The sequence below is a fragment of the Bombina bombina genome, chromosome 7 (genome assembly GCF_027579735.1).
Source record: "Bombina bombina isolate aBomBom1 chromosome 7, aBomBom1.pri, whole genome shotgun sequence".
In the NCBI taxonomy this organism is placed as follows: Eukaryota; Metazoa; Chordata; class Amphibia; order Anura; family Bombinatoridae; genus Bombina; species Bombina bombina.
In genome coordinates, this window is record NC_069505.1 from 476,397,359 (window position 1) to 476,416,852 (window position 19,494).

General features: G+C 39.2%; 1 protein-coding gene across 3 annotated transcripts in view; it reads right to left on the reverse strand.

The window, feature by feature from the left end:
* Positions 1–1,661: 1,661 nt before the first annotated feature.
* LOC128666776 (zinc finger protein OZF-like) overlaps positions 1,662–19,494 on the reverse strand; it is a 110,606-nt gene continuing 92,773 nt past the window's right edge. For all 3 annotated transcript variants that reach the window (XM_053721561.1, XM_053721563.1, XM_053721562.1), the window contains one exon: positions 1,662–3,043. In XM_053721561.1, the coding sequence (XP_053577536.1) occupies positions 2,136–3,043 (908 nt within the window). In that variant the 3' untranslated portion in view covers positions 1,662–2,135. The remainder of the gene's footprint in view (positions 3,044–19,494) is intronic.

The window sequence follows — 19,494 nt, forward strand, 5'->3', positions numbered from 1 at the left end:
TAATTTTCCTCTTACTCATTTACTGTACCCACACATATTATATACCGTTTTTCTCTCTCGCCATTAAATGGACTTTCTAAAGATAACATTATTTTCATCATATCTTATAATTTACTATAAAAAAATATATAAAATATGATGAAAAAAATAAAAATCTTTTTCTAACTTTGACCCCCAAAATATGTTACACATCTACAACCACCAAAAAACACCCATGCTAAATAGTTTCTAAATTTTGTCCTGAGTTTAGAAATACCCAATGTTTACATGTTCTTTGCAAGTTATAGGGCAATAAATACAAGTAGCACTTTGCTATTTCAAAACCTTTTTTTTTTTTTCAAAATTAGCGATAGTTACATTGTAACACTGATATCTATCAGGAACCCCTGAATAACCCTTCATATGTATATATATATATTTTTAGTAGACAACCCAAGGTATTGATCTAGGCCCATTTTAGTATATTTCATGCCACCATTTCACAGCCAAATGCGATCAAATAAAAAAAAAAAAAAATAACTTTTGCACTAACTTTAGGTTTCTCACTGAAATTATTTACAAACAACTTGTGCAATTATAGCACAAATGGTTGTAAATGCTTCTTTGGGATCCCCTTTGTTCAGAAATAGCAGACATATATGACTTTGGCTTTGCTTTTTGGTAATTAGAAGGCCACTAAATGCCACTGCGCACCACACTTGTATTATGCCCAGCAGTTAAGGGATTAAGTAGACACTTCCCATCTCCTGATCCCTCCCTGACCCCCCTCAAATCTTTCCCCTCTCCCCCACCTCACAATTGTCACCGCCATCTTAAGTACTGGCAGAAAGTCTGCCAGTACTAAAATAAACGGCTTCTTATATATATATATATATATATATATATATATATATATATATATATATATATATATTTGCCGTGTTGGTTCCACACTTAGCTCCCAACCTCCCTGATCCCCCCCCCAAACAGCTCTCTAAACCTCCCCCTCTACCAATTTTTACCATCTTGGGTACTGGCAGCTGTCTGCCAGTACCCAGTTTGCTAAAAGAAAAATAGTTTATTTTTTTTATTTTTTATTTAAACCCCAATATTCTGTAGTGTTGCTGCCCCCTCTCAATACCCTACCCCCCTTCCAGATTCCTTTTCCAACATTTATACCCACCTTCTCCCTCCTTCCCATACATTGTGTGTTAGGCGCACGGACGCTGCTGCTGCTGCCCCCCGCACGATCTGGCTCACTCGCGCCTTTAGGGACAGGATCAGGAAGTCCCTCCAACGATGGGCCGCCCACCCGCCTCCCTGCTACAGCTCCCACCCACCACCGATTGGCACCATTGCTGGCCGATGCAGAGAGGGCCGCAGAGAGGGCCACAGAGTGGCTCTCTCTGCATCAAATGCTTAGAAAAGGTTATTGCAGGATGCCTCAATATCGAGGCATTACTGCAATAACCTGAAAGCGATCACGATTGCTTCCAGTGCTTCAAACCCCTGAGGACGTGCCAGGCATGTCCTTGGTCATTAACGGACACCCTTTGTAGGACGTGCCTGGCACATCCTCGGTCGCCAAGGGGTTAAAAAGACATGGTTAAGCAGGAAAAATTGTAGCAATCTTCAGCACCACTTTAGTATACAAAGTATGCAAAGTACCAGGGGAAAAAAAATCAGCAGAAACTGTTTATTTAAACCAATGATACTACTAAAACAAGCATTTTGGATAAACATGTACTATTTTAACAAATGTACTGGTCTATACATTATTTATAATCTCTTCCCGTAATAATCAAATCACTTCTTAGGCCCAGAGTAATTAAAAGCTCAGAAATGGAGTCTCAAAGCACTGTAACCAATCAGCAGCCTGGAAGTCAGTCAGCCAATAAATAACAACGAGAACCTTTCACTCGCACTAATGTAGTGGCTACCATCTATGGTATTTAACATTATCTAGGCATAAAGCACACTGACTTCTCCCATAGCCAGGGAGGTAACTGGGCTTAACTATTATTAGAGAGGGAACTCTTAAATGTATAGTTTCTTACACCCATTTTTGAATATCAAAATAATTTCATTATGAATGATTAGTAGAAAAAAAATATTTCTGGTTAACATTTCCCACATTCAAAACATGAATACGCATTCTATTTTGCATGAATTTTCTGATGTCTACTAAAATGTGATTTCCGAGTAAAACATTTCCCACAATCAGAACAGGAAAATGCTTTTTCTCCTGTATGAATTTTCCGATGACTAATAAGGTTCGATGGATGGGTAAAACTTTTCCCACACTCAGAGCATGAAAATGCTTTCTCTCCTGTATGAATTTTCTGGTGTTTATCAAGATCCGATTTCCTGGCAAAACATTTCCCACATTCAGAACATAAAAAAACTTTCTCTCCTGTATGAATTTTACGATGACTAATAAGGTTTGACGGATGGTTAAAACATTTCCCACAATCAGAACATGAAAATGCTTTCTCTCCTGTATGAATTATCTGATGATTATTAAGATGTGATTTCCGAGTGAAACGTTTTCCACATTCAGAACATGAAAATGGTTTATGAATTTTCTGGTGTGAAAGAAAATCTGATTTGCAGGCAAAACATTTCCCACACTCAGAACAAGAAAATGCTTTTGCATGAATTTTCTGATGATTAAGAAGTTGTGATTTTCGAATAAAACGTTTCCCACATTGAGAACATGAAAACGCTTTCTCTCCAGTATGAATTTTCCGATGCGTATTGAGAGTTGATAAATGAGTAAAACTTTTCCCACATTCAGAACATGAAAACGCTCTCTCTCCTGTATGAATTTTCTGATGTTTAGTGAGATCCGATTTCCAGGCAAAACTTTTCCCACATTCAGAACAAGAAAATACTTGCTTTCCTGTATGAGTTGTCCGATGCATAATAAGATATGATTTTCTTGTAAAACATTTTCCACATTCTGAACATATATTTTCAGCATTGCTACTTTGATTTTGAAAAAAATTTAACAGAGCACCTGCATTCTTGCCATGAATAGGATTTTTACAATCCGTGAATCCACCTGTTGGGAAGAAATACAATGGGAGAATGGTTATTTATCAATGCACAATTATATCTTTCTTGAGAACATTTTAACTAGTATATCTATGTGTATATATATATATATATATATATATATATACACACACACACACATACACACACACATATATATATATATATATTTATACACACACACACGAGAGTCCATGAGCCATTATTCCTGGGAATTACACTCCTGGCCACTAGGAGGAGACAAAGATTCCCAAAACTCCAAGAGAAGTTAAAAACCCTCCCACTACACTGATACTAGTCTGATGTATAGTCAAAGAAGAAAGGTAGAAAAAGGATAAGAGAGCAAGAAAAGAAAAAAGGAGCAGGAAAATAAATAAAAAAAAAAATATTTTAAAAATGGGCGGGTCTCATGGACTCTCACCACCATGAAAGAAATTAATTTATCAAGTAAGCATACATTATATTTTCATAGAGACAGTAGAGAAATCTACAGAGGGAGTTCTACAAATAAAACAAACACAATGTTTAAGAGACTGGACAGACTATCAGACTAATACAGTACATGTATGGAATAGAAAAGAAAGAGCCACCTCACATAGGGATAACAATAGAAGGAATTTCAGACACCATAAGGGTAACCCAAAGAATAAAGGCAAAAAGAAAGTAACATTCTCAGATACTGATGCAGAGTCAACTGATGAGAATTGTGTGGATAATGACAGTCAGTATAATAGAGACATACCTAATATAGAGATCATTGCACAACAGAACACACAAGATAGAACCAACACAGAGGCACAGGGAGCTAAGAGTAAAACAGGTTATCACAAACTAAGCAGTTACAAAAATACATTAAATTCAGCAAACATACAAAAGACAGACAAAGCTGATTCAGTCAGAACTAAGTTTGACCAGGCTTTTTTAGTAACAGCTCCCCCACAAGAACAGAGAGATGTAATACCAGCTATAAAACAAACTATAGGAGGAGACAACAGAGTCAAACAAGTACAAATGAACAGATACCAATTGAGAGCCAAAAAAAACTCAGAGCGGACAGTGCATCAATAGTCATTAATCTTTCGGGCACCCAATTGACACCAACACAAGAGAGAGTATTAAACTATGGTTTAAATTTTGTACCAACAACTAAATTTAACATATTCAACACAATTGTTGATGTCACTCGGATAGTCCGAAATTTAACTTTAAAAAAACATTTTCATAATGCAGAAGAAAACACAATAATAAGAGAGGAAAGAGAGAGAAATGAGGATACTATATCTGAAACACATCTTGATTTTCAAGATTCTTGTGCCAGAGAGACACTTATGAGCCTATTGGGTGAACAGATAAATATTGAGGAAAAACAATCTCACACAGGTTTCAAGGCAAAATCAACATTTTATCCGATACACTCAAGGGGTACCATCTTAGAACAGTTTCAAGAGAGAGTAGTTGAAGATTTGGAGAAATTAAATAGAGACAAAGGGTCACAATATAATAATAACTTAACCAATAAAGAAAGAAGGGCCTTAAATGAACTAGCCGAGAACGCTAATATAGTCATTAAAAAATCGGATAAAGGGGGGAGTATAGTTGTATTAAATAAAACAGATTATGATAGTGAAATAATGAGACAGCTCATGGACACAAACAACTATATGATCCTAAAAGGAGACCCCAAAACAAACTACATGCATCAGTTAAATCATTTATTGGATGAGGGCCTAGAGAATGGCTTTATTAATAAAACAACGTATGATTATCTGATTAACAAACAGCCAAAGACCCCAATATTTCACATCTTTCCTAAGGTGCACAAAAGCACAGAGAATGTAAGGGGACGACCAATAGTATCAGGGTTAGGATCCCTACTTGAACCAGTGTCAGAATGGGTGGACTCCATTCTCCAACCCTTAGTACTTAACTAGTTACATTAGAGATTCCACCCACATGATACAAAAATTAAAAGAAGTGACCTGGACTACAAAAAGCAGATGGTTAACGCTAGACGTGGTTTCACTTTATAGTAACATACCACACACACTGGGCTTGGAAGCAGTGAGATATTTTTTGAGTACACGTAGTGATTTAGAACTGGCTTTTCAGGAATATGTCATAAAAATAATAGAATAACTTTTGACACACAATTATTTTTGCTATGGAGGGGTTTGCCCCCACCTACTCCAACCTATTTATGGGCTGGTGGGAGCTGTGCCACATCTTTGCGGGTGGAAACCACTTCAAAGAACACATTAAACTGTACAACAGATTTATAGATGATCTCATCCTAATATGGGAAGGAGATGATGATATACTGAAATTTTTTTTGACATATATAGAATCTAACAGAATGGGAATTAAATTCACACATGAAGTACAGAATAGTGAGATTAGCTACTTGGACCTCATATTACGGGGTAATATACAAAGTAAAGAAATTGAAACCACTATGTATAAGAAACCAATATCTAAGAATGCATTGCTACATGCAAAAAGTAATCATCCAAAAGAAACATTTAGAGCGATAGCAAAAGGACAACACATTAGAGTAAGACGCAATTGCTCTAATGAAACAGATTACTTAAAAGAGGCAGAAACATTAGACAAACAACTGAAAGATAGAGGTTACACCAAGCAAACTATCACAAATGCACGCATGTCAGTATAAACTAAAAAACAAGCAGATTTCATTAAAACGAAATCAAAGAGGAAGCAGCATTATGGAGAAAGAGAACAAAATAGGATCAAATTTGTCACACAATACTCGCCACAATACAATCAAATTTGCAATATAATAAAAAAACATTTACCAATATTAAAAGCTGATAATAGCTTAGCTAAAATAATTGACAAAAATTGTTTGTTTTCATACAGGAGAGGAAGAACAATAGGGAACATGGTCTCCCCAACAAATATTAAAAGTTCAAAACAAACCACATGGCTACATACCAAAGGTCTCTACAAGTGTGGATATAGTGATTGCAAAGCATGCAAACACGCAAATACAGGGAACATATTTACTTCAACTAATACTGGAGAAATCTTTCAGATAGATAGATACTTAAATTGTAGAGACAAATGGGTTGTGTACCTTATTGAATGCAACATTTGTAAACTTCAATATATAGGCAAAACGGTAAGAGAAATAAGAAGCCGTATAAGAGAGCATCTATCTAGCATCACGGTAGACACAGAAAAAAGCAGACAGAGAGAGGATAAACTCCTCCCCATAACAAAACACTTTATAGAGGTACATGATAGGAATACAAAATCATTGAGATGGACAGTAGTGGATAAAATAATCCTAGATCTAAGGGGAGGCGACTTGGACAGCATACTGAGTAAAAAAGAAGTATACTGGATGTTCCGCTTAAAGACTAATATCCCTCACGGTTTTAATTCACCATTTGAACTTATAAACTTTTGGGAGTAGAACACATTCATGGTAAGAGTAGTTAAAGTATAGTCAACAAATAAACCCACAGTTCATGGATAAATAATAATTCTAGCATAAAAGTTCACACACTAGTTTATTAGATTCATGCGTGTCCTACATATAGTGACTTAACCTGTAACAGCATTGTTAATATGTTATGTATATATGGGACCAATAAGATCAAAATACAGTTTCCTCACACTAGATATATAAAATAAAATGAAATGACTTCATATAATTAAAAACAAGTAAAAGAGGCATTGTTCTCCTAATATATCATAACCATAGACCCATTGGTAGCCCCCTAAGAATCATACACACTTTGAGAAATTCACCCTGAATTAAAGGAATACCAAATAATGGATTAGAAAGACAATCAGGGGTTAACAAGTAATACCTTGACTGGGCAAGTGTTTTTAATTGACCTAATTAGACATGTATATAAAGTTGTGTAGTGACTGCACCAGATCAGAGGTCTATGAGTACGGCTCAATAGAGCTGAAACGCGTGAGACCTGATCTGATGCCCGTTTAGGATTTTACGAGTGGTGTTAATGATTTTAAAAGAGTTTCAATAAATTTAAAAAATTTTACCTCATCCACGACTGGAGAACTTTTTCCTTCACTTGTATGTATATATATATATATATATATATATATATATATATATATATATATATATATATATATATATATATATATATATATATATATATACACACACACACACACACACACGAGAGTCCATGAGCCATTATTCCTGGGAATTACACTCCTGGCCACTAGGAGGAGACAAAGATTCCCAAAACTCCAAGAGAAGTTAAAAACCCTCCCACTACACTGAAACTAGTCTGATGTATAGTCAAAGAAGAAAGGTAGAAAAAGGATAAGAGCAAGAAAAGAAAAAAGGAGCAGGAAAATAAATTAAAAAAAAAATATTTTAAAAATGGGCGGATCTCATGGACCCTCACCACCATGAAAGAAATTAATTTATCAAGTAAGCATACATTATATTTTCTTTCATAAAGGTGGTGAGAATCCACAAGCCATTACACAAGTAATCTAACATAACATCTCTCACGTTTGATTTTATATAGCCACTACTTTTGTGGATTAAACTACACATTATGTCAAGTCCTGGGTGTATATATATATAAGACAAATGTAAATGCACTCTCAGGACTTTCACAAACTTCTTTATTGGAACGTTTTCGGGGTTCACAACCCCTTCATCAGCATAAATACATAGACAAACCTCAAACAATTTATAGTGTTTCAAATATCACTCACAAAACAAGTTTTTCTCCAAAAGTGCGCCAAATCACGAGCGTGGAACGCATCCTGCATTCCACAGTGCTAACGCCTACCGGAAGTGATGTTATCTCACTTCCGGTTTCACGGCTGTGTTATTATTAAGCATACAAATTATGCAAAGTGTTTCTTAAACAGAATTAGTGACTAATACAAAATTGTGTATAAAGTGTCGTAAATAGACAATGGCTGACACCAACTTAAGTGTAGTGAATGGAATTAGTTAGATCGCCATAGTAATATCCCAAGCTGGCCGATCGTGTGCCATTGTGTATATGGGTCTCCATGGCAACTGTAGTCATGGTTATAATAAACAATAGTAAATCGTGTCTCAACACTCTGATTATTTAAGCAGTGTGGTACACAGGTGTAATGTGAAAATATGAGATAATCCTTCTTAATCTCATCTATGCATAGTAAATTAATACAACTGTTTACATATATACATAAATAAATAGTTACAAACTTAGATTTATATACAAAAAGTGGGAATTATTGCTGAGCTTGTTACCCATTAATAATGATAAATGACTTTATATATTCGATGGATACGTATCCAGGCTGTACGCCTACAGTATCTATTCCCAGTGGTATACTGGTATGTATTTCAATGTAATATGGAGGGTAATATAATTAAATCAAAGTGGGAGCAAAATTATTGCCAACCACAAGGGTGATTTATATATATACACCATTGCATCTGTCCTTTATTTATAGCCACACTCATATATAAAACCAACATAAAAGTGGTTATAGAGATATTCACCAAATCTTACAGTGAAGAACTGTGAGATCTCAAGGGCGCAGACTGGTCAGGATTATCAGGCTTATTTAGAGAGATATACGTAGTAACATTTTTCAATTAATGGTATGTACTTTTACCCAAATTAATATTCATATGACAACACGAAGAAGGGAGGGCACTCAAGGGTCTTTATGGCATCCAAGTGATATTTTTATTTAATGTATAGCATCACAAAAGTCGACGTTTTGGTTCCTTTAGTGAGTCTTTCTCAAGAAAATCTTAATGACAGTGCAGCTTTTCAAGCCGCCATTCATAAACAATGTATCACTGATACACTAGAAATATCCTCATGGATACTGAATCTATTATAGTGCCCAGAAATTCTACCCTAGTGCTTGGGATAAGAGAACCCTTCTCTAACTTTATCTGTCATCCATTTGATCGAAGAAGAGAGAGAGAAGAGAAACCGAATGGTCCTCTGCTAGACGAAAGGATGGCGCTTGAACCAGAATGTCGTCCAAGTAGGGAGCTACTGCTATACCTTGGGTTCTGGCGACAGCCAGGAGAGCTCCCAAAACCTTTGAGAAGATTCTTGGGGCCGTAGCTAGACCAAACAGAAGTGCAATGAACTGGAAGTGCTGATTCAGGAACGCAAACCTTAGGAACTGGAAGTGGTCCCTTTGGATTGGAACGTGAAGGTAGGCATCCTTCAGATCTATAGTGGTCATGAACTGTCCTTCCTGAACTAGAGGAAGAATGGACCTTATTGTCTCCATCTTGATAGAGGGGACATTTAGAAACTTGTTTAAAGGGACAGTTCACCCCAAAATTTTCTCCCCTTTAAATTATTCCCAATGATCCTTTTTACCTGCTAGAGTGTATTAAATTGATTACAAGTAGCTCATTTACCCCTATTACAGCATTAGAAATAGCTGATTTAGCCTGTGGTATAGCCACATAGATTGAAAGTTTTGATACTGGAGTATAGGCTATTGGATAGCCTAAGTAAACACAGCCAGCAGAAGAAGTTACACACTCAGTGGGATGCAGTATAGTTAAGTAATAAAATGATAATTTTCCATTGTTCTTTCTATGTATTGAGCTTTGGTGTTCCAGACAAATAAAAGATAAAGGAAGCAAGTCTGTGTACACAAAGTTATAACATAATGAGATATGATATCGCCTTTAAGTTCAACCCATTGTAATAGGCTGTGGTTTCAAAGCACAAAATCAGCTAATTCATATACACAAATAAACCTGAAAATGCAATTTCTCAAATATTTTATACTCTGCAGTTGGTATAACAGGTCATTTAAAATTAATGGAAAAACTATTTTACAGTGTACTATACCTTTAAGCACTTTAGGTCCAGAATTGGGCGTAAAGTTCCCTCCTTCTTTGGGACCACAAACCGGTTTGAGTAGTATCCCAAACCTCTTTCTGTGATAGGAACCAGGACAATGACCCCGAGAGGACAGATCCTGCACGCGCCCCAGAAAGGCTTCCCTCTTTTGTGGTTTTAAAGACAGGCTTGAGAGGACAAATCTGCCCTTGGGTGGATGAGATTTGAAACCTATCTTGTATCCATGAGCTATGACCTCCGGGACCCACGGATCCTGCACGTCCCTGGACCAAGCATCTGAAAACAGCAACAGTCTGCCCCCTATACGATCCAGCTTTGGATCGGGGGCCGCCCCTTCATGCCGACCTGTTCTCGGCGGGCTTCTTGTTCTGCTTGGATTTATTCCAGAATTGTGCCGGCTTCCAAGTGCTCTTGGTTTGCTCTGGTTTAGAGGAGGACTGCTAAAGTTGGGACTTCTCAGAACGAAATGAACAAAAATTAGATCCTTGTCCCTTAGATTTGTTCTTTTAATCCTGCGGTAGGAAGGCACCCTTGCCCCCTGTAACCGTGGAAATAATGGAGTCCAGGCCTGGACCAAATAAAATGTTTCCCTTAAAAGGGAGGGAAAGTAGTCTAGACTTAGAAGTCATATCCGCAGACCAGAACTTCAATAAATCTCACATATAAGCAGCATAAATCTAAGCAAACATATTTTATTAATCCCCACTGTTCAATAACCTCCCTCAGGAGATATTAACCCATTATTCTATAAAGATAAAAGGAGTCACACTGTAAACCTGTCTTCAACAATTTCAACATAAGTAAAAAATTGAAACAATCTTACCAGAATCCGTGCTGTGGAACAGAAACATAGCCTCTCAAGTGTGACAGGCTTGTAGCATTGCTCCTGACATGGACTTGAGTGAAGAAAGCAAACAGTGAAACTCGTCAACACTGATTGCTTAGGAGCTGTTAGCAGGCAGTCTGGATGGGTTTGCAGAAAGACTCTCCCTGCATCTTCAGACTCTAACTTTCGTCAATGCTCTCACTGAGAGGCTGACAAGACTACTTAAAACTCCAGTTCCAAAACGAAAGGCAGATATCCCTACTGAGGAACAACTCCGGAATCTTCTGACACTTCTCTGCCGTCCTCCTATGACAAAAGGCAACGAATGAATGATGGATAGGGGAAGTGGGAGAGGTATTTAAGCCTTTGGCTGGGGTGTCTTTGCCTACTCCTAGTGGCCAGGTTCAGTATTTTCCCAACAGTAAGGAATGAAGCCATGGACTCTCCTTGTATTAAGAAGGAAATTTGGGTTTAGTGTCCCCTTTAACTGGAGACCTCAATTATAACATGAATCCTTATGACAATGACATCACTACTAAATGGACATAATTGTTAATGTCCGCTCGCCTCTAAAGCCTCTGTGAAATAAGATCCTGTCTGAGATGGTTTCATACACACAGATGCAGAGCTACAAAACTAACTTATTACCATGGTAACCAGTGAGCAGTGTTACCTGACAGAGAGTCAGACATGGCCATGTGATTTTATTCTGCTTATCTTGTATCTTAGCTGATGTTCAGATTTCTTTACCTAAAACTACGCACAGTACAGTGCCAGAAGGAATGTGAGGGGGAAACCAATACGTCAGGGACGGGACTATTTTTATCTAGGCCCCTCAGCAATTGTTGTACTATGGCACACGTGAACTAGCACTGTCTAGCTGTGAAAAACTGTCAATATATACTAAGATAAGATGCAGCCTTCAACGGCTTAGAAATTAGAATATCAGCCTACCTAGGTTTAGCTTTCAACAAATAATACCAAGAGAACAAAGCAAATTTGAAGCTAAAAAATTAATTGGAAAGTTGTTTAAAATTGAATGCCCTATCCGAATCATGAAATTTAATTTTGACTAGTCTGTCCCTTTAAAACAATGTTATTTTGTTTTACAAATGTTAAGACTTGGCTGATGTGTTATTTAATAGCAACATCACACTCTGTAATTACAAGCCATTTCTGTTGACTGTCCCTTTAATATAGCGCGTTAGGTACTGATCAGCAGCAGTGTCATTCAAAATAATACTAGAAAAAATAAATCCCTATATCACTGGGCTATTTCACACCCCTGTGCTAAGAAGATTTCAATCATTTGGAACTAAATGTATTTATACATAATTTTCAATATTTTCATTTAGGTTCCTACAAAAAAAAAAAACACTTTTTCAGCCAACAAAGCATTTTTTGAAAAAACAGAATTCATGCTTACCTGATAAATTACTTTCTCCAACGGTGTGTCCGGTCCACGGCGTCATCCTTACTTGTGGGATATTCTCCTCCCCAACAGGAAATGGCAAAGAGCCCAGCAAAGCTGGTCACATGATCCCTCCTAGGCTCCGCCTACCCCAGTCATTCGACCGACGTACAGGAGGAAATATGCATAGGAGAAACCATATGATACCGTGGTGACTGTAGTTAGAGAAAATAATTCATCAGACCTGATTAAAAAAACCAGGGTGGGCCGTGGACCGGACACACCGTTGGAGAAAGTAATTTATCAGGTAAGCATAAATTCTGTTTTCTCCAACATAGGTGTGTCCGGTCCACGGCGTCATCCTTACTTGTGGGAACCAATACCAAAGCTTTAGGACACGGATGAAGGGAGGGAGCAAATCAGGTCACCTAAATGGAAGGCACCACGGCTTGCAAAACCTTTCTCCCAAAAATAGCCTCTGAAGAAGCAAAAGTATCAAATTTGTAAAATTTGGCAAAAGTGTGCAGTGAAGACCAAGTCGCTGCCTTACATATCTGGTCAACAGAAGCCTCGTTCTTGAAGGCCCATGTGGAAGCCACAGCCCTAGTGGAATGAGCTGTGATTCTTTCAGGAGGCTGCCGTCCGGCAGTCTCATAAGCCAATCGGATAATGCTTTTAAGCCAAAAAGAAAGAGAGGTAGAAGTTGCCTTTTGACCTCTCCTTTTACCAGAATAAACAACAAACAAAGAAGATGTTTGTCTGAAATCTTTAGTGGCCTCTAAATAGAATTTTAGAGCACGGACCACGTCCAAATTGTGTAACAAACGTTCCTTCTTTGAAACTGGATTCGGACACAAAGAAGGTACAACTATCTCCTGGTTAATATTCTTGTTGGAAACAACTTTCGGAAGAAAACCAGGCTTAGTACGCAAAACCACCTTATCTGCATGGAACACCAGATAGGGCGGAGAACACTGCAGAGCAGATAACTCAGAAACTCTTCTAGCAGAAGAAATTGCAACCAAAAACAAAACTTTCCAAGATAATAACTTAATATCTACGGAATGTAAGGGTTCAAACGGAACCCCTTGAAGAACTGAAAGAACTAGATTAAGACTCCAGGGAGGAGTCAAAGGTCTGTAAACAGGCTTGTTTCTAACCAGAGCCTGAACAAACGCTTGAACGTCTGGCACAGCTGCCAGCCTTTTGTGAAGTAAAACAGATAACGCAGAGATATGTCCCTTCAGAGAACTTGCAGATAATCCTTTCTCCAAACCTTCTTGTAGAAAGGATAGAATCTTAGGAATTTTTATCTTGTTCCAGGGGAATCCTTTACATTCACACCAACAGATATATTTTTTCCATATCTTATGGTAAATTTTTCTAGTTACAGGCTTTCTAGCCTGAATCAGAGTATCTATTACAGAATCTGAAAACCCACGTTTTGATAAAATCAAGCGTTCAATCTCCAAGCAGTCAGTTGGAGGGAAACCAGATTCGGATGTTCGAATGGACCTTGAACAAGAAGGTCCTGTCTCAAAGGTAGCTTCCATGGTGGAGCCGATGACATATTCACCAGGCCTGCATACCAAGTCCTGCGTGGCCACGCAGGAGCTATCAAGATCACCGAAGCCCTCTCCTGATTGATCCTGGCTACCAGCCTGGGAATGAGAGGAAACGGTGGGAATACATAAGCTAGGTTGAAGGTCCAAGGTGCTACTAGTGCATCTACTAGAGTCGCCTTGGGATCCCTGGATCTGGACCGTAACAAGGAACCTTGAAGTTCTGACGAGAGGCCATCAGATCCATGTCTGGAATGCCCCATAATCGAGTTATTTGGGCAAAGATTTCCGGATGGAGTTCCCACTCCCCCGGATGGAATGTCTGACGACTCAGAAAATCCGCTTCCCAATTTTCCACTCCTGGGATGTGGATTGCAGACAAGTGGCAGGAGTGATCCTCCGCCCATTGAATTATCTTGGTCACTTCCTCCATCGCCAGGGAACTCCTTGTTCCCCCCTGATGGTTGATATATGCAACTGTCGTCATGTTGTCTGATTGAAACCTTATGAATTTGGCCTTTGCTAGATGAGGCCAAGCTTTGAGAGCATTGAATATCGCTCTCAGTTCCAGAATGTTTATCGGGAGAAGAGATTCTTCCCGAGACCATAGACCCTGAGCTTTCAGGGGTTCCCAGACCGCGCCCCAGCCCACCAGACTGGCGTCGGTCGTGACAATGACCCACTCTGGTCTGCGGAAGCTCATTCCCTGTGACAGGTTGTCCAGGATCAGCCACCAACGGAGTGAATCTCTGGTCCTTTGATCTACTTGAATCGTCGGAGACAAGTCTGTGTAATCCCCATTCCACTGTCTGAGCATGCACAGTTGTAATGGTCTTAGATGAATTCTTGCAAAAGGAACTATGTCCATTGCTGCAACCATCAATCCTATTACTTCCATGCACTGCGCTATGGAAGGACGAAGAACAGAATGAAGTACTTGACAAGAACTTAGAAGTTTTGATTTTCTGACCTCTGTCAGAAAAATCTTCATTTCTAAGGAGTCTATTATTGTTCCCAAGAAGGGAACTCTTGTTGACGGGGAAAGAGAACTTTTTTCTATGTTCACTTTCCATCCGTGAGATCTGAGAAAGGCTAGGACGATGTCCGTATGAGCCTTTGCTTTTGACAGAGACGACGCTTGAATCAGGATGTCGTCCAAGTACGGTACTACTGCAATGCCCCTTGGTCTTAGAACCGCTAGAAGGGACCCTAGTACCTTTGTGAAAATTCTCGGAGCAGTGGCTAATCCGAATGGAAGTGCCACAAACTGGTAATGCTTGTCCAGAAAAGCGAACCTTAGGAACTGATGATGTTCCTTGTGGATAGGAATATGTAGGTACGCATCCTTTAAATCCACCGTGGTCATAAATTGACCTTCCTGGATGGTAGGAAGGATCGTTCGAATGGTTTCCATTTTGAACGATGGAACCCTGAGAAATTTGTTTAGGATCTTGAGATCTAAAATTGGTCTGAATGTTCCCTCTTTTTTGGGAACTATGAACAGGTTGGAGTAAAACCCCATCCCTTGTTCTCCTATTGGAACTGGATGAATTACTCCCATCTTTAACAGGTCTTGTACACAATGTAAGAATGCCTGTCTTTTTATTTGGTTTGAAGATAATTGAGACCTGTGGAACCTTCCCCTTGGGGGTAGTTCCTTGAATTCCAGGAGATAACCTTGAGAAACTATTTCTAGTGCCCAAGGATCCTGAACATCTCTTGCCCAGGCCTGAGCAAAGAGAGAAAGTCTGCCCCCCACCAGATCCGGACCCGGATCGGGGGCCATCCCTTCATGCTGTTTTGGTAGCAGTGGCAGGCTTCTTGGCCTGCTTACCCTTGTTCCAGCCTTGCATCGGTCTCCAGGCTGGTTTGGGTTGAGAAGTATTACCCTCTTGCTTAGAGGATGTAGAAGTAGAGGCTGGTCCGTTTCTGCGAAAGGGACGAAAATTAGGTTTATTTCTAGCCTTAAAAGACCTATCCTGAGGAAGGGCGTGGCCCTTTCCCCCGGTGATGTCTGAAATAATCTCTTTCAAATCAGGACCAAACAGTGTTTTGCCCTTGAAAGGGATGTTAAGCAATTTTGTCTTGGAAGACACATCCGCTGACCAAGACTTTAGCCAAAGCGCTCTGCGCGCCACGATAGCAAACCCTGAATTTTTCGCCGCTAATCTAGCTAATTGCAAAGCGGCATCTAGAATAAAAGAGTTAGCCAATTTAAGTGCTTGAACTCTGTCCATAACCTCCTCATACGAAGATTCTTTATTGAGCGACTTTTCTAGTTCTTCGAACCAGAAACACGCTGCCGTAGTGACAGGAACAATGCATGAAATCGGTTGTAGAAGGTAACCTTGCTGAACAAACATCTTTTTAAGCAAACCCTCTAATTTTTTATCCATAGGATCTTTGAAAGCACAACTATCTTCTATGGGAATAGTAGTGCGTTTGTTTAGAGTAGAGACCGCCCCCTCGACCTTAGGAACTGTCTGCCATAAGTCCTTTCTGGGGTCGACTATAGGAAATAATTTCTTAAATATAGGGGGAGGAACAAAAGGTATGCCGGGCCTTTCCCATTCCTTATTTACTATGTCCGCCACCCGCTTGGGTATAGGAAAAACATCGGGGGGCACCGGAACCTCTAGGAACTTGTCCATCTTACATAATTTCTCTGGAATGACCAAATTGTCACAATCATCCAGAGTAGATAATACCTCCTTAAGCAGTGCGCGGAGATGTTCTAATTTAAATTTAAATGTTACAACATCAGGTTCAGCTTGTTGAGAAATTTTTCCTGAATCTGAAATTTCTCCCTCAGACAAAACCTCCCTCCTGGCCCCTTCAGATTGGTGTGAGGGTATGTCAGAAACGTTATCATCAGCGTCCTCTTGCTCTTCAGTGTTTAAAACAGAGCAATCGCGCTTTCTCTGATAAGTAGGCATTTTAGATAAAATATTTGCAATAGAATTATCCATAACAGCCGTTAATTGTTGCATGGTAATAAGTATTGGCGCACTAGATGTACTAGGGGCCTCTTGTGTGGGCAAAACTGGTGTAGACACAGAAGGGGATGATGCAGTACCATGCTTACTCCCCTCATCTGAAGAATCATCTTGGGCACTATTATTATCTGTGGCATCATTGTCCCTACTTTGTTTGGACACTATGTCACAATTATCACATATATTTAAATGGGGAGACACATTGGCTTTCATACATATAGAACATCGCTTATCTGATGGTTCAGACATGTTAAACAGGATTAAACTTGTCAACAAAGCACAAAAAACGTTTTAAAATAAAACCGTTACTGTCACTTTAAATTTTAAACAGAACACACTTTATTACTGAATATGCGAAAAAGCATGAAGCAATTGTTCAAAATTTCACCACAGTGTCTTAAAGCCTTAAAAGTATTGCACACCAAATTTGAAAGCTTTAACCCTTAAAATAACGGAACCGGAGCCGTTTTTACATTTAACCCCTATACAGTCCCAGGTATCTGCTTTGCTGAGACCCAACCAAGCCCAGAGGGGAATACGATACCAAATGACGCCTTCTATAAGCTTTTTCAGTGGTTCTTAGCTCCTCACACATGCATCTGCATGCCTTGCTTTCCAAAAACAACTGCGCATTAGTGGCGCGAAAATGAGGCTCTGCCTATGACTAGAGAAGGCCCCCATCTGAAAAAGGTGTCCAAACAGTGCCTGCCGTTTTTTAACAACAATCCCCAAGATTATAATAACTATAAAGAGTTATAATCTGCCAAATATGCTTAGCAAAGTAATCGTTTTAGCCCAGAAAAATGTCTACCAGTTTTTTAAGCCCTTATAAAGCCCTTTATTCTTTTACTTAATCTAAGAAAATGGCTTACCGGTCCCCATAGGGAAAATGACAGCCTTCCAGCATTACAAGGTCTTGTTAGAAATGTGGCCAGTCATACCTCAGGCAGAAAAGTCTGCCAACTGCTTCCCCCAACTGAAGTTACTTCATCTCAACAGTCCTGTGTGGAAACAGCAATCGATTTTAGTAACGTTTGCTAAAATCATCTTCCTCTTACAAACAGAAATCTTCTTCTCTTTTCTGTTTCAGAGTAAATAGTACATACCAGCACTATTTTAAAATAACAAACACTTGATTGAAGAATAAAAACTATATTTAAACACCAAAAAACTCTTAGCCATCTCCGTGGAGATGTTGCCTGTGCAACGGCAAAGAGAATGACTGGGGTAGGCGGAGCCTAGGAGGGATCATGTGACCAGCTTTGCTGGGCTCTTTGCCATTTCCTGTTGGGGAGGAGAATATCCCACAAGTAAGGATGACGCCGTGGACCGGACACACCTATGTTGGAGAAACATAATTTATGCTTACCTGATAAATTTATTTCTCTTGTAGTGTATCCAGTCCACGGATCATCCATTACTTATGGGATAGTCTCCTTCCCAACAGGAAGTTGCAAGAGGATCACCCACAGAAGAGCTGCTATATAGCTCCTCCCCTAACTGCCATATCCAGTCATTCGACCGAAACAAGACGAGAAAGGAGAAACCATAGGGTGCAGTGGTGACTGTAGTTTAATTAAATTTTAGACCTGCCTTAAAATGGCAGGGCGGGCCGTGGACTGGATACACTACAAGAGAAATAAATTTATCAGGTAAGCATAAATTATGTTTTCTCTTGTTAAGTGTATCCAGTCCACGGATCATCCATTACTTATGGGATACCAATACCAAAGCTAAAGTACACGGATGATGGGAGGGACAAGGCAGGGATTAAGCGGAAGGAACCACTGCCTGAAGAACCTTTCTCCCAAAAACAGCCTCCCAAGAAGCAAAAAGTATCAAATTTGTAAAAATTTTGAAAATGTGTGAAGCGAATACCAAGTCGCGGCCTTGCAAATCTGTTCAACAGAGGCCTCATTTTTAAAGGCCCAGGTGGAAGCCACAGCTCTAGTAGAATGAGCTGTAATTATTTCAGGGGGCTGCTGTCCAGCAGTCTCATAGGCTAGGCGTATAATACTCCGAAGCCAAAAGGAAAGAGAGGTTGCCGAAGCTTTTTGACCTCTCCTCTGTCCAGAATAAACGACAAACAGGGAAGATGTTTGACGAAAATCTTTAGTAGCTTGTAAGTAAAACTTCAAGGCACGGACTACGTCCAGATTATGTAAAAGACGTTCCTTCTTTGAAGAAGGATTAGGACACAATGATAGAACAACAATCTCTTGATTGATATTCTTGTTAGAAACCACCTTAGGTAAAAACCCAGGTTTGGTACGCAGAACTACCTTATCTGCATGAGAAATCAGATAAGGAGAATCACATTGTAAGGCAGATAGCTCAGAGACTCTCCGAGCCGAGGAAATAGCCATCAAAAACAGAACTTTCCAAGATAAAAGCTTAATATCAATGGAATGAAGGGGTTCAAATGGAACTCCTTGAAGAACTTTAAGAACCAAGTTTAAGCTCCATGGGAGAGCAACAGGTTTAAACACAGGATTAATTCTAACCAAAGCCTGACAAAATGCCTGGATGTCTGGAACTTCTGCCAGACGCTTGTGCAAAAGAATAGACAGAGCAGAAATCTGTCCCTTTAAGGAACTAGCTGATAATCCTTTGTCCAAACCCTCTTGGAGAAAGGACAATATCCTAGGAATCCTAACCTTACTCCATGAGTAATTCTTGGATTCACACCAGTAAAGATATGTACGCCATATCTTGTGATAGATTTTCCTGGTAAAGGGCTTTCGTGCCTGTATTAAGGTATCAATGACTGACTCGGAGAAGCCACGCTTTGATAGAATCAAGCGTT